Source organism: Numenius arquata, chromosome 8, assembly GCF_964106895.1.
Source record: "Numenius arquata chromosome 8, bNumArq3.hap1.1, whole genome shotgun sequence".
In the NCBI taxonomy this organism is placed as follows: Eukaryota; Metazoa; Chordata; class Aves; order Charadriiformes; family Scolopacidae; genus Numenius; species Numenius arquata.
The window spans coordinates 36,766,508-36,792,611 of NC_133583.1; the positions used below are offsets into that span (position 1 = coordinate 36,766,508).

Consider the following 26,104-nt stretch of genomic DNA (forward strand, 5'->3'; position numbering starts at 1 on the left):
TCATTCCAATCTCTCAGGCACTTCTAATACATTTTAAATGCATTCTGATAATTTTTAAGAAAGTTGGATCTCAAGTAGATTAAATTGATGATGGACATTTCAAAGTTAACTTTTAGTAGTGACATATAATTTTTCTTTTTGAAGCCGAGAGACAATGCCTATGCAATTAAAAGACTAACAGGTTATATTTCTCAAGAAAAATCTAAAAAAAAGTCTCAAGACTCAACGCTGTCATCATATTTGCATTTCACAACTAGGATTAAGAGACACCAAAGTCATTTCAGGCTCACAGAATACTTCCCTGTCCAGCCCATCTATCCTTACCCTAGTGGATGAATAGAAATAACCTGGTAGATAACACAGCTTTTCCCACTGCACACTAACACTGTTACTGTGTTATGTTTCTATGTAGACTACCTTAAAAGGCCTGAAATCAAAGTCCATTACTCAAAGCCCCAAATCAAGTCTAGGTCACAGAACAGATCGCTTGAACTGAAGAAAGCAACATGTTATTTTGATCTGAAAGCCATGATGAATTTTTCCTGTTAGTTATATTGCAGGGACTGCATAAAAATTCCGCAAATTAAATGCTTCTTTCCATTCCAGACCCTCATTCTTTTTCTATTCCAGAGCTTGGGAACAGAACATTTAGAAAACCCAAAATACGCTAAAATACAAGAAGTCAACTACTTCTGATCTTCAAGCAACAAAGTATTGGCAAACTACAAAGGCAGAAAGATCTACATGAGGCTGACAACAAGCCAATTACAGACAGTGCAAAGCAGGCAGCGTGAATGAGATGTGGAAACCACATATTTGAAAACATGCGAGCACAGCGATGGAGTCAAATATTCCCAATAGTAAGTGTACATATGACAGAAATCTTGTGCAGTAAGTTTCCAGTAAATTTGAATTCCATAACAAGGGTTCTGCTTGAGAAATACCAGATACTTTTCCTGTTACTGTCAGTAACAAGGTTTACAAAAGAATAAAGTAAATTTGAAGCCAACTACTGAACCAAAACTATGACCTAATTTTCAAACTTAAAATGCAGGTAATATCTAACAAAAACGCAAATGCCCATGTCTCAGAGATACAAAATATTCCTGACTGTTGCTAGATGCTTTAGTTTGCTATACAAATTTCATAATCAAAGACATTTTTCAGAAAGTGGTAAATGAAGGAAATACTGCTCACCAGTTTTCTTTCTCTGCCCTACTCTCTCTCGGTTTGTGCGTTTGAAGGCTGATGGTCTCATAGTAGTATTCGTTTTATTGTCCACATAAGATATAAGCGTTCTTTTTCTTTCCACTTCTTCCACATACAGTGGAGCTGTAACTATATTATTTTCTACATATATTTCACTTTTCCTCTTACGACACAAAGAAGTTGATCCAGTAGGAGATGAATTAACTTTGTCATTGTGACATTTATTTTCTGCTGAAATGGGATCTATAACTGGAAGGTGCTTAGGTATTTCTACTTTTGTATGTACAGGCACCATATCAGCACATCCCATTATTGCTTTACTAAGGCATTTTTTAGATTTTGGCTGGAGGGTTTCCGTTCTTTTGTCTTCAGCAGCATCACGCTTATTTTTTATGACAGTGGCAGAAAGAACTGGACGTTTTTTTGGTTGCTCTCTCCGAGAAGAATTGTAAGTCTGAAGCTCCCCTGTAGAAGGAAAACCAATGCGATTTTCTTTGGGTTTGTCATAATGATGTACCTGTGACTCTACATTATGCATCTCAAAGACTTCATTTAGGTTGTGTTCTATATGAACATGTGTTTTTGTCTCTACAGCTCCATTTTTTTTCCATTTTGAGGGTAGGGATTTCTTTACAACGTAAGTCTCTGTAGTAGATGATATTAAAGCTGTCTCAAGTTTAGGAGTCCTTGATTGCTGATCTGACAAGATGTCTTTCAGAAATTGATCAGGTGACAGAATTGGAACAGACTGCTCTATTGTATCTATATCCACTTGGTAACTGCCTTTTACAAAAGAGTCTGGACTTAAAATTCTCCTTGTACCTAAAGCAGGCACAGATGCTGAGTGTTCTGGAGTGCAAACTGGTGAGACCGTACAATTAAGAATTACTTTGTTGTTTGAAATGGGCAGTTGTGTTAATCCAGTAGAACTGTATGCACTTTCAGATGTTAATTCATTTTGCTCATTAACACACTTCTTGACATTACAGCTGTCTATTTCAGGCAATAACTCCTCATTTACAGTGCCAGCAATATCCGAGAATGTAGTAGATCTTCTCATCGCAAGTGGTGTGCAAACAGTATTACGATCTTCCTCTAGCACTGGTGCAATAGGAGATATAGGCAATTTATTTTCTGACCCAATGAAAGAGTCATTTCCTGGGGATATACTATTTTGCACTGTGTTCTGATTTTCACATGGCTGAAGTGGGCTTCTAAGTCTATCCACCTTCTGGGAAACTTGAAAGGTTTTATTAACATTTTTAACTTTTGAAGTACTTTTTTTGACCTTTTTTGAACCAAATGTTTCTGAAGAGTTTTTCTTTTTTATAGTATCCCAAAGACTCTTCTGAAAAAGAACCATAAATAAAAGTTAGTATGCTGACTTTCTACATACTTTTGTGTGTAAAAAATGAACATTACCAGTGTATTCTTTCAAAGGCTAAAAACAATAAAAAGAACACCTAGTGCAAAATTCACTGTAAGTTATTTCCAGGCTTGAAAACTTCTGGTTTCTCAGTCATGTTTTAGTTTTATTCTAAGCTGTAATGCACTAGTATCTACTTTCCAATCCAGCTGAAAAATTTTTAAGACAACGGGCATTGCTACAGACAGTATCATTTATCAAGTTTTAATTCTCCTTCATTGAATTTCCTACTAATTAAAACAATATCTGTGTCACCTATGCCAAACAGAATTAAGACACATAAACACACACCTTTTTCTTTGGAGGCTGCTCAGCAATACCCAGGAGCACAGCTTGATGCTTTACAATGCCATTAATAACGAAAGTTACCAGTTCTCTGACTTTTCCTTCTTCTAATGGTGTCCATGTTACAGAAACAAAGACTCTTTGTCCTGACTATTGGGAAAAAAAAGAAATGTTTAGTATCTAGCATCTAGGTACACTTATGTAACATCAAAGATCGAGCAATCAAATCAAATGAGAAGCAGCATACAGAAGCAACATATATTCCGACAACATGAAATGATAAACAATTGTTTATCAGTTTTTCCCCTCTGACAACTAAATTAAGCAATCAAAAATGTTGTCTAACTAAAAGAGCGCATACCTCTTAATGAAACTATAATGGGAACATATAGTAAAAAGGACAAGATTTGAGTAAGTAGAAGAAATTACATAACTTTTTGCACATATTAACCAAATAAGTCCTCTAAAGTAATTTTGAGATGGTTATGTTTGAGCTAATATTCAGAAGTTAATTTTTAGGACCTTAACTGAATCTAAATATCAGTGTCTTTTTTTTTTTTTAAGTCAAATGACCTGCAAAAATAAGATTTGACACACAAGATGATTTAATAAAAATGAAGACACTGCAAATGAACATGGAAGTTGTGGAGCTATGTACGATCTATGTAAAGATTCTTCACGCACTGTGACCTCTACTGAATCATTTCGGTGCTCTGCTGATATGGATACTAACAGACCAAAGAACAGCTATACCTCAGACAAAATCAAAAAGAGAATATGAAAATGACCTGTCTCTTGAACATTTTAATTAGGAGTTCCACCTCCTCTGGCAGATGCATTTAATAAAACCATACAAACTAGTTAAATATGTGCTTATAGAGTAAAGCAGGTTAACAACAGTTAGTATTAGTTAACTACTGTAGGAACTTGTCATTCAAATACTTCACAGCGAGACTCCAACCTATATTCATAAGCATACTGTTGCAAGAGATCTCGAGAGTTTTTCTCTCCTAAAGAAATTCTAGAGAGTCTAGATGACCATATCTATGTTTGTCCAAACTGGCCTTTTAAAAAAATGCCATTGATTGGATTAACCATAGCTCCTATTTCCTTGGGAAACATAAAGAATTATTCCCAGATTAAGCCTGCTTTACTCTCTATTGTAAATTAACATTCAGAACAGTGAGTTATTATCCTCTTCACAACAAGCTCCCTCAGCCTTTTTCGTAAACTCTGCAGACATCCTCCAACGTTTTGAGACGTCACTTTTAAAATACCTCTTATTATTCTGACCCTGTCTTTATAGCCACATTCCCAGAGAACAATTAATTTGATTTTTTTTTTGGACCTTACCGCAAAAAAAAAGCAACAGATCAGCTCTGTAGAGCCAGGATTTACTACCTTCGTAGCCTTTGACAGCTCGCAGGCCCCGAGAGCCTAAAGCTCTCCTAAACCCACCACCTAAAGTTCCAGCTCTTCCCCTGGAAGAGCGCTGAGACTGGGACAAACCCACAGACCCACAAACACCACCCACAGCCGCACTGCAGCTTCCAGGGTATCGGCTGCCTAAGAACGTAGTACTACGCGGCCGGGTCACGCGTGATTTCTCCGGGGGAGGATCAGGCCGCAAACCAGTAACATCTCCTCAGGTCGGCGGAGGGTCTTTCTCTACCGCCGAAAAGCGGGGAGCTCCCGGCCCCCCAGGGAGGCTCGGGGGTCCCCTCGCGTGTCACGCGGTCACACACACCCACCCCAACCCCCGGCCGGTACCTGCACAGAAAAGCGGCGATACTCAAGGCTAAAGCCCCTGGCCGAAGCTGGGAAGCGGTCGACGACCACCTCAGCGTCCTCCGCATTGGGGTTGTCAATGCCCAAGAGGCGAGTGCGGGAGGCACCGACACGGAGGCTACCGAAACTGAGGAAGGGCGGCCGGGAGAAGTGGCTCAGAACCAGCACGGCGGGGCCTTCGTCGTCGTCCTCCTCCTCCTCAGCCCGCCGCACGGCCCAGCGCCGCCGCTGAGGACTCTGATCCCACGCTGTCGCTCCAGGAAAGAACCCCGCGGCCATACCCGGGGCAGAACCCCAGAGACGGGCCCGGCTCTCCACACTGCCGACACCGCTCCCTCACCGCACCAACGGCCGCGCCTCCGTTCAAACTCGGCGTCTCCACCAATCCCCGTGCGGGCCCGCCCCTTCGCATCTCCGCCAATCAGCGCTGGGCGTTTTATTTAAACGGCCCGGCCTTACCGGGGCGGGAGAGAGGCGACACGGCTCGGCGGCGGCAGCGGACGCGGTCCCGGGGGGCTCGGAGGAGGTTCCCCCCGCGTCTCCCCTCCCACCCTCCTCCGCGCCCCCGGGACCGGCCAGCTCGGTCAAGGCCCCGGGCAGAGGCCTTGGACTCTTCCGCCCACCGTCCGGGGAGCTGGTAAGGGGAAATGGCCTTAGGCTTAGCATTGGATAGTTTGAGTGACGCTTCAAAATTAAAAACAAACACAATCAAACAAAGAAACAAAAAATGGATTTAGCAAAAACCCATGCTAAAAAAAAAAGCTCTTCCCCTACTAAAAATAAAAAGCCAAGCAAAGCCAAGTATTTTTTTCTAAATAAATTTAATTTACAAAATATTTTAAAATAAAAAGTAGAACGAGACGCGCGCAGATGTGATGGGACAAAAGTTTGCCCTGTCTGTTTATCTTTCATGAGCTTTAAAACTGAAAGACATACAGAATGCTGTGTTTCCATGCTGTTTAAAAGAAAAATAATCAGAAATCCAAACTTAGCACAAGCATCCCTGCAAGAAATCCTGTGAAGCAAGCAATGTTAAGACAAAAGAACTTTACTTTTCCATAACAATCAAAATTACACATAGGACTGAGTACTTCTACATTTACAGTACACTTCCTAACTTTTCCTTACAGCAAAGAATTTCCCCTAAAAAGACAACTTTACTTAAAGACTTCCATCTAAAATATCAACCTATACAGCTCACATTTAAAACACGTTATCTCATATACCAGTGACAAAATATTGAGTTTATTTTACCTTACTCTTTCATATAAAAAGACCAACATTTAAACATGATCAAAATGGTTATAGAGAATTAAAAAAAATTTGCCATTGTTACCTTTATTCCATCAAATCCTTTTAAACCAAAACATTTCTTATGAACCGTGAAAAAGATCCTTACAGGCTTAAGCAAAGTGACTGCCCTGCGTTATATTCTGCCGCTGTCGTTCTTCAACACGTAAGATGAAACAACCCAATCGCCGTGAGGTGATGTCCTAGAAAAAGATCCCAGGTGACAGCAGTCACAAGGACCTACAAATGCACTCTACTTCCCTTAAGTTTCAGTCACCTGGAGAACACGCAATCTGCATCGGTTATGCATGTATGCTCAATATAGAAAAATTTCACATCTTTTTCATTGTTTTCAGGGAAAAAACCCTATTCATCTACAACAGCCGTCTCAGAATTCATTCATAATTCTACATTCATGAACTTCTACACAGAAATTATTTTAAATTTAAAAACTCGAGGGTCATTTACTCCTTAGCACATAACACATTTCATGTTCAATCAAGCACGTTCGGAGGCAATTCCTTTGAAGCATTCTTCAGAGTTCTGAATGCTCTTTCACATTGGTTACTACAGAAATAAGCGTAGCTCTTTGATGATACCAAATAAAGCTTTTGTCATTGTGTTCTGGCATGACCCATCTTTAAAAATAACTACCCAAATTATAATCCAGACTAAAGTAGCGTTATATTTTTAAGGAAACCACAGCCTTACAGAAGATACATCATCACCATTACAATTACTGACGTTCAGCATAAAAAAAACCCATGAGAGCCATACCTCTGTAGGAAAAGTGTCGGTGCTCAAAGAGGAAATTCCAATATAAATAAATAATCAGAACATAAAATCCACTTAAAGAATTAAAGGCAGTATCCCAGTCAACAACCAGAAATTTGTTCAGCAAAAATACAGAATTCAATGTTTAAACAGAACGAGTGCAGTAAGTTCTCAGAACCATGTAGGAGTTCCAACACGGACTCCACTCTTTTTCCCAAAGGTCAGCATGTAGAAAAGACCAACTTTGTGCAATGTGCCACTGATCATTTTTTAGAGAAATTTTTAGGAGACCTGCTTCTTTCTTCTTTGGCAAAAAATGGTCAACTGAGTCAATGACTGCCAGATAAAGCATAGCCTTTATTGTAAAAGCACCCTCCAGATCAACAGGACATGCACTCTTGGATGAGTACATATACAGATTAAAATGGAGGTGCCAGACACCTGCAGAGTTTCAACCCATGCAGCTGTGAGGTGAAGATCTCTGCCCTTCGACTCCAGTCCTCGTAAGAGGAACTGTCCTCCATCAAACAGAGATCAGCTACTGCCACCTACCAAATGAAGTACCAGTCCATGAAAATTTAATTTGCTCATATATGAATTTTAAATAGATGTAAAGCCATAAGAATTGTAGCTCATGATATTAAAAAAATAAAAACTATGTATCTAGCACATAATAAGCTTTCCTATTTTCTTTCACTGTCAACTGGCAATGATCCAGCCTGACCAGCAGGTAAAAACATTAACTAGTAGAGTCATCTGCAAATAAAAGAACGCCAAAGAACTAGTAGGTCATTTTTTCCAGGAATGACTAGTAATTCTGGCCACCCAAACAGCAAAGATAGTGCTTGTTTTTCTGAAAAATTAGTCCTTTTATAATCTGTTTCTTGCTGGGCAGGCAAAAACATGAAGCCCTTTGGAAGATATTAACCTTAATGTTTTTGAATAATCAACTGAACTAGAGAAAAAAACATTATTCAGAATATATGTAAAAGGCACAATCATGAAAGAATTTTAAAAAGGACATTATCAAGTAAATATGATCCAAATTCCATTTTAGTATCTTCCTAGAGTGCCTTCCAAACAGACTGGATTTTAAAAGAAAAAATTAGTTTATAACTATTTTTAAGCCACTGTTTTGTCAAAATCCTACTGTCCTATGGTAGGACAGAAAAGACAAAGAGATAGGCTTTTAGTCTGAGAACTGCACTGATGCCATTGATGTCGGGTTATTTTTAATGGTACAATTATAAATGCTGGAAATCATGTTTCACATCCACATGCGCTAATATGAATATGATACAGACATGGTGACTTGAAAACTACACATAAACCGGTAGTTTTCAAGCCATGGAGTGTAAAGATGACAGAAATGGTTTTATTTTGAAAGGAGATGGAGTTAGAAAGCAGGAAGGGTAGTACTTGATAGTGTCCTTTCAAAAGGTGGCATTCAATGGCCTCATTATTGCTGTGTATTTGCTAGTATTCAGCTTCTTACCAGATATATTTACAGCACGTCTGTCTGAACATTCCCAGAGCACAGCTCTAAATTTTCCTTTAGAGATACAAACATAGAACAGTTAAACATATGTAGTCCTGTTTTAGAAACTGAACTTTTAAAGTTTAGGACTTCTATTGTGCTTCTTTGGCTAAGTCCTATTTAAATATCGATAACGCTTAAAATTCTATAACTCTGCCACTATTTAACAGCTAACAGAAATCTTTGGTGTGTTTAGATAAGAATCCATTAGGGTACAAGCCTCAAAATACGAACATTCAGGCAGCTCTGGCCCCTCTCCTGCAAACCACTCAACACTGAAGTAGACAGGGATTAAAAGAACCTAACACCAAAGTATTTAAATAGGATTTAAAATGATCCATGCCATTTAGAGTTTATGGAACTGGGGTGATAAACAGGCTTCTCACCACAGATCACTTCTGCTCAGGTCATTGGGTAAATTTAAGTTATAATATTACACATACGTCCCAGTTTCCCATTTTAAACTGTAAGACAATAATTTACGAATAGGGAAAACTGGGGAAAATTTTGCCTTAATATGTAATTCTTGTGAGTAATAATGAAGATTATAAAATTACTTCAGATACTTTCTTTGGCATATTATTCACCAAACAAACACAGAATAATTATTTTTAAAGTAGGCTTAAAACAGAAAGCTTGACAAGGTTAAATTATACTAGATTTCATGGTGAATTACACTAGACTTGTAGTTCAATCAAAATGGTTCTTTTGGAAAAAAACCCTTATGTCTAGTAAAGAAAAAGCTAAAAATTATTAAAGACATAAAATACTCTCAAGAGTTTGACTTTGTTTTATAAACACGGTACAAGAAAGTGAGAAACAAACCAATCTCATTAGCAACTCACAAGAGACTTATAATTACTGATTCTTTCTTTTTTTAAATAGAACTTGAGTACTGTTCTGGAAACAGCAGCCTTTAAATTTCTTCTCTATCACAGATAACCTGAAAATGAGCATGCTAATGTGGGACCCTGTTATAACTTATGCTCTAAATAGGATAAACCACGCCAATCCTATATGACTGTTCATAGATTAAACTGACCTTGCAAATACTCCCATTTCTTTCAAAGTTAGAGTGTGGGGCACACTTTAGAGAACAAACAAGATTGAAAAGGCAAGAAAAAATGCATATTAAAATTATATAGTAATAACTGTAGAAAATTAAGACAATGCCATTGTCTAGATCTTCGCACATAATTCATTATTTAGAGATCAAAGAAGAATTAAGAGGCCAAATTTAGGCAGCCTAATTATACTCAGGGGGATCACCAAACATCCTGTTTAGTGTCTTCATAAAATTTCTGAATCACTTTTCAGAAGATTCTAGTTCCTGTGTCCATTGGCTAGGCTCTAGAGTCCGGCAGACTTTAAAACCCTCCAAAATGCCTGAGGGTTCAAGTAAAATTATATTTTAATTTCTATGTGAAAAATAATTCAAAGTTTCTGTTTTATATCCCTGCCTGCCCTTACAACTTTCAATGAATTTGACATAGTCCTTATACTTCCAGAATGCCTTCTATTACACTTAAAACACTAACTCAAAGTGAGATGCAGAAAGGCAATTTTTTTAAAAAATAATAGCCAGATATGTAATTACATTTTTCAGCCACTATCCTTAAAAAGATACTTCAGAGCATAATTTTTAAAAGACGATCTATAAGATTTTTAAAAACTCTTAAAATCACAAGAAACACTCTTTCAGTATGCATTAAAATGTTCCTAAATGTTCAAATATTATGTAAACAAACCTGATTTTCCAAAACTATGCAGAAGACTCATGAGTCCAAATAAAATATAAATCTTAATTGCCATATCAGCCTTTTGTTGGCTAATGGCTTAGTAGATTAGGTGGAATGTTATGGTCTGATCATGAATGTTCATTGTTTGAAATATTCTGTACAGTAGGAGCTGTATCTAGCCCCAGTAAAGTTCCAAGATATGACTGGTCTCTAGGATCCAACATTTGTTCAGGCCTTACAGGATGAACAATGTTTGCAGGTTGTGGAGTAAGAGTATATTTCTCTAGAAATGATAGATCTGTTGCTCGTTGATAATCTGTCTGCTCGGGTTGCGGAGGAAGGATGCCATGTGACTGAGTAGTATGCTGTACTAGATCAGCTTGCGGATCAGGCATCTGAACTGGTACCAGAGTCACAGGCACACATACTTCTGTAGATACATTCTGTAGCAAAGTTTTGGCTTCTGATTGATATGCTTTGGACTGTTCCACGTACTGCTTAGCCTCAGTTTGGTAATCTTTGTCATCAGAGGTGTACTGCACTGGTAAGGAGACTAGCTTTTCCTCTGAAGAAGACGTCAATGCCTCTTCTGCAGCCTTTGATCCATGAACATGATCAATATGATATTTCAACTTGTCTTTTCGTTTAAAAGTTGCATTGCAGTGTTGGCAATTAAAAGGTCGAGCATCTGAATGAATAACCATGTGTTTTGTTAATGTCTTCTTAATTCTGAAAGACTGATTACAGATTTGACATTTGTAGGGCTTCTCGCCTGTAAAGATAGAAAAGAACTAGTTATTCTGAGTAACCCTGTGTCACAATAAATATGCAAATACATGCATGGATTATGACACAGAGACCTAGCATAGAACAATTCTACTCAAAACAAATAGCCTATGTCTAGCATCAATTTTGGAATCAAAGGAGCCATTAGAAATTTGTTTAGAAGTTATATTAGCATACCCTTACATACAATTCTCTCAATACTTCGGATTTCTGTCAGGTACGCACGAAAACAACCAGCATAAAATCCAAATAAAAAAGAACAGTTTTTAAACTGTTATGATACTAGTATTAAATGAACTCAATTTGTACTTCTATACATTTCAAAAGGACAATGATTTCCCTAAACGTAAGGCAGGAAAACCAAAGTCAACATAAGCACATAAACCCTTCTAAAGGAATTTCAAATCCTTGCTTAGATTAACATTTGAAATGTAGTATTCTCTGGATCACAGAAATTATTAGAAAGTCTGGGTAAATTTGGCAAGAATATACACCAGTAAACTGCAGAAGAGTGCAGAGCGCATACCACAAACCCGTGCTGAGGATTATCAATATTTCAACTGCTATATTCAAAAGGTAGTATTCAGGAATGACCAACAAATGAGAAAGAATAAAAGGCCTTGCTGCTTCCTGCTACTCTTGCCCTGAATGCTCAACAACCAGAATGAATTAAATAATTCCATCAATGTTGATGCATAAAAATACAATCATACATGTTTTGTGGTTTCATTGCAGTTCATTTTATTTTTACCTGAATGTGTCCTAAAATGCATTTCCAGACTTGATTTCCCTTTAAAAACTTTCTTACAGACTTCACACTGGTGAAATGTTGCTTTATATCTTTGAAGAAGAAAAGATATTTTATGTTAGATAGCTTTATTGTTAGTTCGTTTAAAAAAAAAAAAAAGTATGAGCACAGTCCTTTATGAAATCTTTAACTGCAAAACAGCTGAATATCAAAGTTCCCAAATTTCCTTACTTATGCTCCTATTTCCTGACTTCCACATAGCAATAAAGTCAATTAGATTCTTTTCAATATTGAGTCTTACTCTCTGCTGAGATTGGCATTTAGTATTCAAAGAGCAAAAGCCACTAAAACTTCTTTTATGACCCCCAAAATATACTTAAGTAACGGTTTTTGCCCAACATCCACAAGAGGCTTTCACTTTGGCAGAATTATGCCATAAATAAAGTACTAGGAATGGTTACTTGGTAGCTATTGGCTCCCAAGAAAAAACAAAGAGAATAAGCAGACAATATACCATACTTTCAACATAGACACGTCTATAATGGCTTCTCCACAATGCTAACAAGTACAAGCTGTTAAAACACCTAATTTGAAAAATAACTAGGTCTCAGCTGATTTGAAAATCTCCGAAAAGCTTATATTTGAAGCTCAAAAATTTAAATATCCTCTTGTATTTTCATTTTATAGACATAACTGTAGACTAATCTGCTACCAGCTTCTAAAATACCCAACTGTGGGATAGTTCTCACAGTGCTTCAGTGATGTCTAGTAAGTCTTAACCAGTCTGCAATGACAATATTACAGCAAACCATCAATTTAGAACAACATTGGGACAGCTAATTGACAGATTTAAATTTGATCCTTTTTATATTTTTATTTTATTTACTTAATTATGCTATGAAGAACACATCTTGCATAAACTGTGAAGGCAAATTTCTGACATCCACTTCAAACCATAATAATGTTATCTCCAAGGTAATGGGCATAACAAACACAAGGACTACTGGAATTCTGCACGAACATCCAAGTCCCAACAAAATCAGTTACAATACAGAAGTACTTACACAGCCATAGAACCCCCACACTTACTTCTGCCAAACTTTTTCTCCTAGATGAACACTTTTATAATGAACAGTAAGGTGATCTCTACGGCCAAAACATTTTCCACATTCCTCACACTGATGTGCTTTTTCACCTACAAAGGCAAAATTAAATACATTTTCTTTAAATCTTCTGGAACTTATTGAATGTCAAAGAGCTGTAATTCCAAGACATACAGTAGGTCCATGTTCGCAAAGTCCATCCAATCAAGCTCTTCCATACCTTACTCTGAGAAGGATTCTCTGTTATCAAAGAACAAAATTCAGGAACTAAGTTGGTTCTATCAGAGTAAGGATTTTTACCACTTGATATATATGACTATTACTGACTGTTTGTCATTTCTACAAAGAAATTCATGTTCATGAGTTAAGGGATACTTCCCCATACACCCACTGCAGGGGTGAATGCACAAGTGAATGCCTGGGAATCTACTCTCTTCATTATGACCCGAAATATGGTATCTTCAATAATTCAGGGGCTTTAAAAGAGAAGCTTATTTAAGCATACCAATTATTCTCAGCTACTAATTTTTACAACTTAAAATTACATCACAGCATTTATCTTTTAATTACCCTGATTTACATAGTTACCTTTTTCTTTTATGCTGCTGTTTAAAAGTATCTTGATTCTTTTTAGTCATCTTGAGATCTTCCACAAAGTGGCAGAATATTTCTTCTCATGTAAGTAGGAGGAGTGTGGACAGTCAAAGAATGTAACTTTCTAGAGGGGGAAAGCAAATAGAGTAGAAAAGAGGATTTTTTTTTTTTTTTGGTAGTTGAGTTTTCAAAGATTTCTTTATTTTATAGCAGACATTATGATTTCAAACACCAAAAAAGAAGCTGTCCTTCAAAATAAAGGCTCGGGAAGCTTACACTGATCACTTTCATATTTTCATGCTGCCTATAAAGTATTTTGCCTTTTAGAAGGCCACAGTCACTTTGGATTCTGTTCTGAAAATGGAAAAGTCCCTAGTGAATCTTCGTTCTTCCTATATATTTGATAACCTTTCCACTCTCAGTGCAACAGAAAGATTGTTTTTTCTTCCTCCTCATCATCCCCATCTGGCTATTCTCAGGGTTGACTCCCACCACCTTCCTTCCTTCCCTCTTCCCCGTAACAGAGACTTCAGAAGCACCTCTTAGATGTTCTTACATTAAAGTGATCAGTGTACAAACTTTGACAGAGACTGTGACAGCTTCTTTTGTGTTGTGGTAATGATGTTTCACACAATTGCTATTAAAAAAAAGAAATCTGAACTCATTGAAAAAATCCTCCTTTTTCACTTTTGCTTTTTTTTATTATTATTTTTAAAGCAATTCACTGTTACATGTTTTTGACTGTCCCTTGGCTTTCTATGTTAACATGGAGGAAGCGCTTGTCTTTTAAATCTTGAAAACATGTAAGATTAACCCTACTTTATTAGACCTTAAAAATAGCGAGTGGAACTTTTACAATGCCTAAAACATTGCATGTACTGAAAAAAAAAATTCCATAATTAATTCTTTTGATTTGATCTTATTTCAAAATAGTAATTTCGAAGCCAATTTTCAAAGAAAATGCCTACCTGAGTGTATTTTTTTGTGTTTTGTCAGATGGTCATGTCGAATAAATGTTTTCCCACATTCTTCACATTCATATCTCTTGTCATCGTGGTGGACTCTTAGATGAAGTCTGTATATTTATAGTCATAAATATAACCGTAAAATACAACTTTGTTAACATAATCTGTACTGCTAATTCAATGCAAAATACCAGAAGAGTCTTTAATGCTTCACACAGGAGATAACTTTCAGTTGAGGTATGCTTAAACTGCTCTTAGAAAGCAAGAGAGAGCAGGACTAAGGTCTATATCTGACATTAATTTAGCAGAGTATTTTAGTCCTCCACTTATTTTCTCTTTGAAAAACAAACATACAGAAGTTTTAGATGCGCAAGAAAGTCAACTTTGACACAAGATTTGTATAGCATTCTGTCTGTGTTTAAACCACTAACATCTTGTATTAAAAACTAAATGACTTCTCACATATTATTAATATACTTTCAATATTTAAGCATGCCTAAAGCATAAACTAATGCTCTAAGAGTTGGAATAAATCAAAACACATACATTATGAAGAATTTTGTTGATAACATGAATGCATGTATATCATCAACTAAGCGAGACAGTTTAGCAGCTTATTTTAAAAAAATCTGTACCTGTAAGAGCTTCCATGACGAAAACTCTGCCCACAAATACTACAAAGATGAGGCTTCTCTCCACTGTGAATTCTCAGATGTTCTTTCAAAGTTGTTCTGTTTAACAAAGGCAGTCAAATTTAATTTTATGCAATGTCACTGCCACTTTAAAATGAAACAGACTATCAATTTCTGTTTAACTCTGAAGGATCACAATACATCCAAATAACTGCATCAATTTACTCAGATGCAGTTATACATATGTTAAAAGGCAGTATGGCCACCTATCCAGTATTTACCAAACAAGCTGTGTCTAGAAATAATATAAGCAAAGAAAGAAAACAGTCCCAACATACATTTGCACAACATACATTAAAGAAAACAACAATTTCAACGCTATTTTCGATGTAATGATTTCCTTGTTACCATATGTATAAAGCCAGAGTTTTGAAGTCAGACTTGAAGGAAATCTAGATCATTGATGTTAATTTAACTTAATTCAGCACAGAGCTTATTTAAATATATACATTTATACACACATACATACGTATACATATGTAAGTCTACTTTTACTATTGCCTTTCCAATGTAAAAAAAACAAAAGAAAAAAAAGTGCATGCAGGTGAAAATTCCTCTCAAGAAAAGGAATAAGACAACCAAATTTACTGTATACACAGCTGGTAAGTGTGTTAACTAAACAATAGAGAAAATTCTTTGATCTCCTTCCAGTACTTACTATAAATATAATTTTTCAAAGATATTTTTTATGATTTACAGAAAAATTTTATCTTTTCTAATGAGAGCAACATTTAAATTTTCAACTGCCTTACATAACGTAAATGAAACTTGAATTACGTAAACATGTTGACTCTTTTTAAACAGAAATTCTTGCAGTTCAAAGGGAACTTTATAGAACTGGAAGACTATCTCTGTTTCACAGCTTGTTTGTTTACTATTTCATTATTCCATTAGCACGTTTTCTTTTAACACATGCATACCCTATTGACCAAACTATTAGAAAATACACACCACAAACAAAATCCACTGGGGACAAATCTCCCTCTTACAATAAATACTTCCAGAGGTTTTTACCAGTCATTGGGAAAAAAATTAAACATACTGCAGTACACAAACTCAGATCTTTTCATACTCCTCAAATAGAATACAACTAGAAACTTAGTCACAGTTATTGAGATGAAGCTCTATACTGTCAAAATAAATTTTTTTAAAGGGTTATTGTTTTAGAACCTAAACATAAATCACCGTTTGCAAAACTTAAAAGATGTCCTTTATAGAGCAGTGGAAGACACCTGCACTGAAGCCATGTTAACAACCATTTTAAATTCACATTTTTTTCCCCTCATATGCATACAACAGAAACGGGGAGGGGGGGAATCTTACTTCTACAGCTTTCTATTCTTTTCGTCTATATACTAGAATTTATAAGCCAAGTTTTAGAGCTTCCACTTTTCAAAGCACTGAATTAACATTTTTTCCTCCATTTAGAGAAGCAGCAGTTAAGGTCGTGCAGTATTATTCCATCTTCCATGAAACCGTGTTTTCAGAAGTTCAGTTTCTTCTTAGTCATTCTCACCAGCGTTCCTCATCTTCCTGTACTCACCAGCATATTTACCAAAATATCTACAGCAGAAAACTCCCTCCCAAACAAAAGTAAGACGGAACCCTTAGTAAAGTGAATTAGAGGTAAGACTTTCTTAATATAGTTCTGCCTTATAACTAATTACCTACAGTTGTCACCCTTAAATTTAGAGGTCATCAGAAAATCACATGCTACCTGTGGCTCTGACACTACCTTTTAATACACTAACCCTCTGAAATGGTCTCATGAACTCAAAGCTAAAACATATTCAGAATCAGAGTACACTAAACATTTCTCTATTCTGCTGAAGCTCAAGTAGTCACACAATTCCTTACCGTTCCCTAACGGATTTTCCACAGATGAAACATGTCCATTTTCTCTTTCCTCCATGAGTACATTCTATATGGCGTTTCAGATTTCCTGTATCATTAAACTGGCGGCCACAAATATCACAAGGGAAAGGCCCTACAAGGAGACAGACACACATAATATTATTAATTGTCAGTTAAACCAAATAAGATGCACAGACTGGTTACTTGTGAAAAACCCTGATCAATTTACAAAGCAAAAGTTTTGGCTAACAAATGATTCATCTTCACTACAGTCAGCATACTTTAATTAGATTTTGTGCACTTTTTGCTCAATGAAGTTACTTCTAATACCTTGTATTTTTGTGAGTTTCATGACTGTAAAGCGAAAATTTAGAATTAATTAAGCTCACTTAGACTGTTTGAAAAACCAAATTCCAATTACTATTACCAATCTATTTCCTACCCAGCAGAAATAATTAGTAGTAATAAGAAAGTCTTTAGAATACTTCAGGAGGAAAGAAAAAGGTATTGGAAAAACTTCAAGAAGAATCTGACTCTACAATTGAGAACCAATTTCACGCAAAAAAGTTTTAAAACAAAACTAACCTTAATTCTTCTTCCTCACCAAAATTTTGCTTTTATTTAGGTACAATACACTCCCTCAAAAGGACAGCTGAACAGAAAAGTAAAAATCCAAACAACAAAAAAACCCAAACTCCAACTTCCCCACAAAATTGGAAAAGAGAGAACTGGAAAAGGAGGTGGGGTGGAAACCAGACTGATTAGGACATACAATGGTGGGGGAAGGTTTTACTTTAAATCTATTGTTTACATGTCAGAAGGAGGTTTCTATACCGAGATGGAATTTTTCTTGATGTTTCAGTCTTGCAAATCGGGATTTAAAGTGCTCTTCACAGTAGGTACACTTAAAGGGTTTGTCCTGAGAGTGAAGGATCATATGCTCTTCTAAATGAGGTCTTCGAGTGAAAGATTTCTTACAAATCTAAAATGATAATAGACTTTGTCAAAGGTCTATCAGTTATAACGAGATTTATTTCCTACTCATAAACTCTATCAGTTTAGTTCATCTGCTCTGTGCGGCAATGTAAAATTAAACATGCATTATTCAAAAGTATACTCTATCCCAACCCGTAAAGCCTTGCAGTCAACATCAAAAAATCTGCATTCTACATAAACCCTAGTGGATTACACTAAATAAATTAGGATGCTGCTGGTCTATGGCAGCCTAAATCAAACTACTGGCAACTTCTGCAAAGTTTTATCACAGAATCACAGAATATTTTTGGTTGGATGGGACCTTTGAGATCATCGAGTCCAACCAACAACAAAAAAAAAAAACAAAAAAAAAACAAAAACAAACAAACAAACAAACAAAAAAATCCCAGAACACCAAACACCAAAACCAAACCAAAACAAACGCCCACAACCACACACCACCCCACCCACAAACAGACACAAACCAACAATCTCGGGCACTAGAGCATGCCCTGAAGTGCCATGTCTACACATTTCTTAAATACCTACAGGAATGGATGTTCCACTGCCCCTTCTTTTTACTGACTCCAGCCCTTACTAGACTCTTTTTCCCAGGGTGTTTCAACACAGTAACTCAGCAGAAAAGAACCCAATGGAAAAAAAGCAAATAGCTTTGCCTTGGTTTTAGATGCTGAAACAGCTCAGTTGGACTGTAGTAAAAGCTCTTGTAGTATAAACTACTGTAGAACTGGAGTCATATCTGTTCCTTTATTTCCTCTGGGAAATTCTCTGACAACACGCATTAAAGAGAAAATGCCAATACCAATGAAGAAATATAACTCAAAATATATTTTAGAGATACAGAACTTCCACAACGTTAAAATTATGTGAACTTTTTAGTACTGTCTTCAGATTAATCAAAATCTAAATGTTCAAGAATTAGTATTAGTCGTTAAAATCAGCATGCAGTTCCATTACAGATTTAAAGCCACCGCTCAAATTTAGGCATTTAAACTAGGTATTACAATTTAACATCAGGGTCCTACGCTTTAACATAAATCAACACGGCGCTCACTGATTTCACTGTGAAACTACCACCAATGTCTGTAACAGCTGAATTTAGTACTACCTAACTCCCATACATTAAATTGTGCAATCAGTTTCTCAGAACACACCTGAATAACACTCTTTTAGCCTCAGAAAATCAGAAACAGCTTTATTTGTTTAAAAACTCATTAATGTTAAATATAAGTCTAAGAAAATCCCATACCTGTAAAAAGTATAATAGCCTTCTTGCTTTTCTTTACTATTAATACTCTACTGTTTCTGTGAACTTGCTCATATTCCTGAAGGATTAAATTATGGTCACCGAATCCTCATGTTCACACATGGACTACAGCATAATCCAACAACCCAAAGAAATCCTGCTGCTTACATCTGTGGCACCTCAGCCCTCAGAACACACTAAACAACCTGAAAACAAAGTCACAGCTCCTAAGGGTTCTGCTCATTCTCCAACTGCTACAAAAGCTAGAATTCTACCCCTGCTTTCAAGTCCACTTTCGATGCACATGAGCAGTCCAAGAGCAGCTCACTTTTGAAAAATTTCTACCTAACATAAACTTAAAAATTTCAAGCAAAACAAAACCAAACAACCAAACCACAAAGTGGATTTACCAAATCATTCACCTAGTAAGCATACTTTCCACAAAATGAACATCAACAATTTTGCACAATTGATTCCCACTACTAAAGTTTTTCTTATCTAGTAACAAACAGAATCTGTAATATGTTCACACAACATAACTTCATCTGGAAGATAACACCCTTTGGTCAACCACATTAGTATCTCCAACCATGGTACCATCACAAGCAGATGAATGCTACAGCTTCCTACAGTTGGTATCTCCCAACCTCCCATTGTACATTTATAAGTAAGAGTTCATAAACAAAGCAAGATTAGTAGTTATGTTACGGCACCTAATATTACAGACATCCAGGGGCATATAGAAGTTTGCATAAACAAAACAGCTGTCCTGAAAAAAAAAAGGAAAAAGTAAACTAATTTCCTTTAACAAAAAAAATCCCAAACAACCAAAAAACAAAACCAAAACCCCACATTTGAAACCTTAAAACACTATTGGCCAGCAGACAGATAGAGAAGGAAGCTCTACAAACTCCTTTTTACAGCAGACGTACTTTCACACATATACCTCTCCTGGGGAAAAAAAATGAAAGGGTTCTATGATTTTACAACTAAATTTAGTAAAAATTTAAAATTCAGTTGATGTGCATATGCAGCTAGATGGGATTCCCCATCATTGGGCACTTTTAAGATTCAGCTGGATAAAGTGCTGGGGCGCCTTTTCTAGACTGTACCGTTGCCAAGAAAGGTTGGACTAGATGATCCTTGAGGTCCCTTCCAAGCTGGTATTCTCTGATTCTATGATTAATGAGAAAGTGTTTCATATTTAACATATATTTTCCTCACTATTGTGAGAGCGTTCTGAAAAATGTATTCTTTATGGTCACTGATGTTCAAAATTAACAGGAGAGCAAACACTCTGTTTTTAAAGTATTCATAAAACTCCAGCCTAACAATCTACAAACTGATGTATTTTAACAACACTAATAGCTAATCACATGAAAAAATAGTGCCTTCAACTATTTTAGAATTCAATTTGGTATTATCTACTCAGTCACAAGCTGTACATACAGAATAAAGTTCAGTCTTTAAATCAGGACATAAAGAGGAAACTTATACCATCAGTTACAAAGCTTACTGAGATGTCACTGAAACACATACCATATTTTCACTTAAGTATGCAAGTCACAAAACAACATAATATCTATATGAAAAAAAAACCCAAAAGTACTGAATTATTACTTACATCACATTTCCAACCTTCACTCTTTGTCTTCTTGATAGAAAGAAATTCTTGTACATTCTCTGGATGAAACCTAGGAGGAAGACAGAAGTTGAAAGTAGTTATAACCCTCTAAGATGAAGATCACCCAAATACTAAATATCCATGTCTAAACATTATGTGTCATGACACTTGATCAACAAACCAGCAGAACAGAATACTGATAATTACACAGTTCTAAAGGCACAAGTAACTGGCAAGCAGCGTTGACTACAGCCTCCTGTAGAATCTCATATGACAATTGGTAAGACAAAGGACAGTTCAATTATAATGCTTTATGGATATTTACAAGGAAAGAGAAGAACAGTGGTACGTAAATAATAACAGCTTATAATTAGACCTGTCATAAAAAACTCTTCACCTACGGGAATCTGCATGGAAATGATTTATCTGATCTATTATGATCAACAGTATAGCATCAACACCTAAACCCAAAGAAGATATTTTATTCTTCCTCCAAATTTATAGCAATACAGTAAAATATTAGGACTGCTGTGTTCTGACTGACTGTGCTAGCTAATCTAAGCATTCTAAAATTTACAGTAAAAACCTATGGTAGAACTCCCACAGAACCACTACTGCTATTTAGTCAATTCCTACGTGCTCCTTACGGCAAGTTAGTTGATACTGCTAATACCCATGTCCTTTGAGAAAATACTTGTTTGATAAAACAGTTATAGAAATAATGCAAAATATGCTGTGTGCATACATACATTTATCTTTGCTTAAGAACTGAAAAAAATTATTCTTCAGAAATGCGAGACAAACTTGCTCATACTTGCCTCTTCACGTGTTTTGCTAATGTCTTTTTGCTTGCATGCAGCTTATTACAATAGGGACATTTGTGTTCCTTTTTATGAAAGTCAGTATCACTAGAGTGTTTCTTTCTGTGCACTGTCAGGTTGGACTTCGTTGAATAGCGCTGATGACATATATCACACTCAAAAGGCTTCTCACCCGTGTGTACACGTGTATGGCTCTCATATTTGCCTATACAACAACAAAAAAAAGCTGTTAGCATAAACTGTAACAGGCATCACCTACAATATACACATTTGGGGTTTGTTCTATAATATCCCTCTCAAACGTGGTCAAGATCTACAAACCTTCCACGCACATCTAAAGATTTTTACTGGTTTACACCACTGAAAACTGCACAGTGATCACGTATGTGTTTGATCCAAAGTTCCTCCACACATTTCCATCTTGACTATTTTTTAGAGAAAAATAAAAGGGCTCTGTATTACCGTTAAATCTGTGCAAGGGTTATGAGTCCCTCTTGTTCAACCCTACAGCTTACTCTGTTCTTAAGTACTAAAAGTTATACTACTATTCTTTCATTACACTGATTGTGAAGTACCTTTTCAGAACAGGGAACAGCCTTGCAACAAAGTGGTATTTTTAAGGTACTTTCAAATAATGGAACAGTGAATGAATGATTGCAAATGATCTGTATTTGGGACCCAAGATATTACCACAAATACTACTCTCCCATTTCTTTCACATTGCTTGTATTTCCTCTTCTGCTTGCCAGGGTTTTTTTTCTGAGGATAGAATTCAGTCCTGCAACAAGGATCTACCTACCTAAAGACAACAGCAGGCTCTCTGCTTTGTATTTGATTTATTTTTTTCTCTGTAGAATATGCATCATACTTCTAGGAGTTACATAAAAAAAAAAAAGTACTATAGCTTATAAATTTAAAATACAAGTCAATTGCCTACATTAATAATGAAGAATTATTTTATGTATCACTTGTTTGAATGCTATTCCTTGTGTATTTCTTGAGCACAAAAGTAGAATTCTAAGTCATGAAACTGCAAAGAGAAAAGAGCTTCCAGTGGTGAAACCAAAATGTACCATTACAACCCTAAATACTCACTATCCACTTATTTCTGCACAGTAGTCTTTCAATATTAAAAACAAAGCTCTCAAATTCAGAAAAATTCCTATGTTGCTATAATTTTAAGATATGCCATTACACGCACAGTTGAGTCCCACATTTTTCATGTTAAATAGCTTCTATGACATAATTTGTGACCTTGGAAAATGCATTTCACCTCAGCAAGCTAAGCACACTGTGAGTAGGAATTAACACACATACCAGCCCCACCCCATTTTCACAAACTCCTGAAAGTTCAAAATGATGAAAGACACGCATCTATTATAAAAACACCAAAAAATGCCTAACACTACGAGGAACTGTTTCTTTCCTAATTCCCGTGACTGAAATGAAGTCAATACCTTATGTACCATAATTCAACATTTATTCCAGCTGAAAGAACATGAGAATTCTGGAGCACAGTAGTAACTCACTTTCAGTGCAGGGAAGGAAGACAGAAAAGCTGGAATTTTGACTTTTCTGATATCCTGAGTAACTACACACCTAGATTTGACTGTAACATAAATGATCCTAAGAGAACAGACTACACTGACGAAGTATTACTTGGTGTTAAGTACTGACCAGCAAAATCAAGCCAGAAGTCAGAGCAACTAGGTCATAAGCATCTACACATCATGTAGAATAAAAGAATTTCAGGCTGTTTAACAATGGTGCTATTTTACTTCAGCAATAATGACAGCTTTGTTATTTAAAATTAATTTGGCAGAAAATACAAGTTTCAGACTTCACGCAATTTATCATTTCCTATCTTGCTGTACTTCCCTCCTTTTTCAATGCTGCTTTTACATACCAGATGGTAACAACCGGAATCCAGAGCAATGAAGAGAAATAAATTTAGCATTTGCAGATTTTTCAAATAATGCATTTAGTTCATTTATTGAAACTGTTTAGCACCACAGACATAACAACTTAATACATTCAGAAAACTTAGCAGCATACTGGATCAATGAGACGATCCAGAAATTCTGATCTTCACTTTCTAGGACAGAGAAAAAGGCTCAGTTTATTTCCCATACAGATAGCACCACCATATGGTAAAAAGGAAAGAGATCAACCTAACTTGCTCTTACCTATTCGATCAAATTTTTTGTCACACTTGGGACACTGCAGTAGTTTTTTGCTACTGCTTTGAATGATGACTGGAGCTAAGCCTTCAGGAATATTTCCCATTGAATCAACTGCCTCAGAACCCTCTTCAGTATCATTCTGTTCTTTTTCACTTTGTTCTTCAGAGTCTGAATCTTCACCTGACATTTCCTCTTCCTGTCCCTCTTCATCAGCGTTGCATTCACTTTCACTGTCTTCAAATTCACTTCTATCAGATGTTTCCTTGTCAGAACTGACTTTTTCCAAATTGCTGTCAGAGGCATCCCCACTTTCATTGTCACTGTTATCAAATTTAGCTGGGCATTTACGGTTCCTCATAGAACGTCTAGTGGAAAAGTCGGCCTTCTCAACCATTTTTAACCCATGTTTTCTTTCCAGTGAAAGAGATCTGTGGGCTTTGGCCAAATGATTTTCTAGGGACTTCTTGTAACAGAAGCTTCGACCACAAAAAGTGCACTGATGGCTATTTAACAGTTTACCTGTCAGTTCACTGAGTGTTTCTACTGGTGTAGGCGCATCAGTTACCACATCAGTCTGTATGTTAGAAACACTTTCATTATTTAGTAACTTCACTGCATCAATGATATCTAAAAATTTTGCTGCTTCCAGAACTAACGGAATTTCATTTTTATATACAAAAAACTCAGAGGTGTAGAGAAACTCAAGCAAATGCTGAAAGACAGAGTGAGTTACATGATCTAAAGTGACAACATCGGTGCTTGGATTTTTGCTCAAACAAGCATGAAAATAACTACTCCCAACAGCCACTACAACTTTGTGAGCACTAAATTCTTTTCCTTCTACAATTATAAGTAAATCACAAAATGATGGATGTTTCTGTCTATCATCATTTAAGTATTTAAGTAGATTTTTGTTATACTGCAAAGAGCTTAAGAGCTTTCTTTGTTCTGACGACGGTGAAAGTTCTTGGGAAGATCCAAGCTGATCTGCAGGAGCTATTTCTGCAGACTTTGAGACAATTTCTTGTGCACAGTCTACTACAAGAATCTGTTCCGAAGTATCTTTCTCATGACCAAGATGAACCTTTTCGTTTACATTTGCAGTGAGCCGTCTCCTTTTCTTCATTGCAGAAGTGCAACTTTAAAATCAGGAGCTTCATAGGTGATTGGCAAAAAATTCTCGTCAAGACTTGGTTCTGCTCCAGACCTTGAGAAAATACATAACAGTAATCTCATAATCTGCAAAAGAATTATGAAAAAAATTACTCTTAGCACTCAAAAGTAACTTTCTTCTTTATTAATGCTTTATGTATTTCACCCTTTTTTTATCTACCCTGCATACCTTCAGCTTTAAAATCTCATCACTTCCTATTCCAGACCACGGCATAACGGTACTTGGAGCAAGCGCACCGACACCGCCTATCATTAAACCTTAAGAGGCGGCTGGGGCCGGGTTTGCTCGGCTCCTAGACACGTATAGCCTGGGAAATACCCCAGGACGGGCGTACGCTGTTGTTATTGTTATCACACCGAAGCGCACTCGCTTTCTCTTTAATCCCAACACCACAAGCCAACCCTTCTGCTTTCACCGCCGGCCGCCCGTCCCCTCGGACGGGCTGGGAGACGCGCCCGGCGCCTGAAAGCGCTGCCGGGGCCGCGGGCCTCCCCCCGCGCCTGTCACCGCCAAGTGTCAAGACCGTGGCCGGGCTCCCGCCTCTCTCGGCCCAGCCCGCGGACGGTGCCTTTGTCCCCGCGCCCGCAGGGCCGCCGCGGAGCCGAGGGCCGGCTAGGGGGCCGCTGCGGCACCGAGCCCGGGGGCAAAAAGGACGCCACGGGCCCGCCCCCCTCATCGGGGCCACCGCGACGGCCTCCCCCCCCGCCCGCCCACTGCCGAGCGGGACATAAAATGGCCGCGGCACCTCTCCGCGCCTATCCCTACCCGCTGCCCCGACGGGGTGGCCTCACGCACCTGCACGGCGCCGGGCGTTCCCCCGGGGCCCGCTCGGCCGTTAAACTCCGCTGCACTACGCGGCCCCCAACCGCTTCCGCCGCTTCCGGGTCCCGGCGCCGCGCGCAGCCGGGCCCCGCGCGCCGGCGCGGGGAGGTGATGGCGGCCTTTCGGAGCATGCGCGGGCCCCGGCGGCGGCGGCGGCGGCGGGGCGGGCCGGGATCGCAGCGCGGGGGCGGCGCACCCCACCGCCGGCCGTTCGGCGTGTCTGGGTTCTTTCCTACCCCTCGGCTGTCCGGTGGCCGTCGCCACGGCCGGCGGGGTGGGGATGGAAGGCGGGGGCGGCCTGCGGGGTGTCGCCGGGAAGTCGACGCGAGCGGGAATCATCGTGAGGGGGGAGCCACTCGTGTCCCTGGCGGGCGTTTGTGCGCACCCACGGCCTCCGTGGAGGCTCGGGGCGGGTAACGAGAGCGAGTCTGTTTGGTGCGGCCGCTTC

At 37.8% G+C, this 26,104-nt stretch overlaps 2 protein-coding genes across 2 annotated transcripts in view; both read right to left on the reverse strand.

Moving 5' to 3' along the window:
• The window catches only part of ASPM (assembly factor for spindle microtubules), a 31,214-nt gene extending 26,227 nt beyond the window's left edge, over positions 1 to 4,987 (reverse strand). The window contains exons 1-3 of the mRNA XM_074151416.1: positions 4,691 to 4,987; positions 2,927 to 3,070; positions 1,198 to 2,557 (exon numbers count right to left, since the gene is read on the reverse strand). Of these exons, the coding sequence (XP_074007517.1) occupies positions 1,198 to 2,557; positions 2,927 to 3,070; positions 4,691 to 4,987 (1,801 nt within the window). The remainder of the gene's footprint in view (positions 1 to 1,197; positions 2,558 to 2,926; positions 3,071 to 4,690) is intronic.
• Positions 4,988 to 10,176: 5,189 nt separating this feature from the next.
• On the reverse strand, positions 10,177 to 25,712 carry ZBTB41 (zinc finger and BTB domain containing 41). The gene is made up of 11 exons (XM_074152164.1): positions 25,630 to 25,712; positions 23,664 to 24,899; positions 21,475 to 21,682; positions 20,657 to 20,726; positions 17,625 to 17,772; positions 16,794 to 16,923; positions 14,880 to 14,975; positions 14,248 to 14,354; positions 12,672 to 12,777; positions 11,586 to 11,674; positions 10,177 to 10,820 (listed from the first exon to the last, which is right to left on the reverse strand). The coding sequence occupies exons 2-11, from the start codon at positions 24,784 to 24,786 to the stop codon at positions 10,177 to 10,179; spliced, it is 2,721 nt and encodes a 906-aa protein (XP_074008265.1). The 5' UTR covers positions 24,787 to 24,899; positions 25,630 to 25,712.
• Between the last annotated feature and the right edge of the window lie 392 nt (positions 25,713 to 26,104).

Coding starts and splice junctions, on each gene's coding strand:
- ZBTB41 (XM_074152164.1), bottom strand. CDS start 24,786: ATGAAGAAAAGGAGACGGCTCACTGCAAATGTAAACGAAAAGGTTCAT. Junction 20,727..21,474: donor TTAGCAAAACACGTGAAGAG/GCAAGTATGAGC, acceptor TCTTCCTCCTAG/GTTTCATCCAGAGAATGTAC. Junction 17,773..20,656: donor GTGAAGGTTGGAAATGTGAT/GTAAGTAATAAT, acceptor TTATCATTTTAG/ATTTGTAAGAAATCTTTCAC.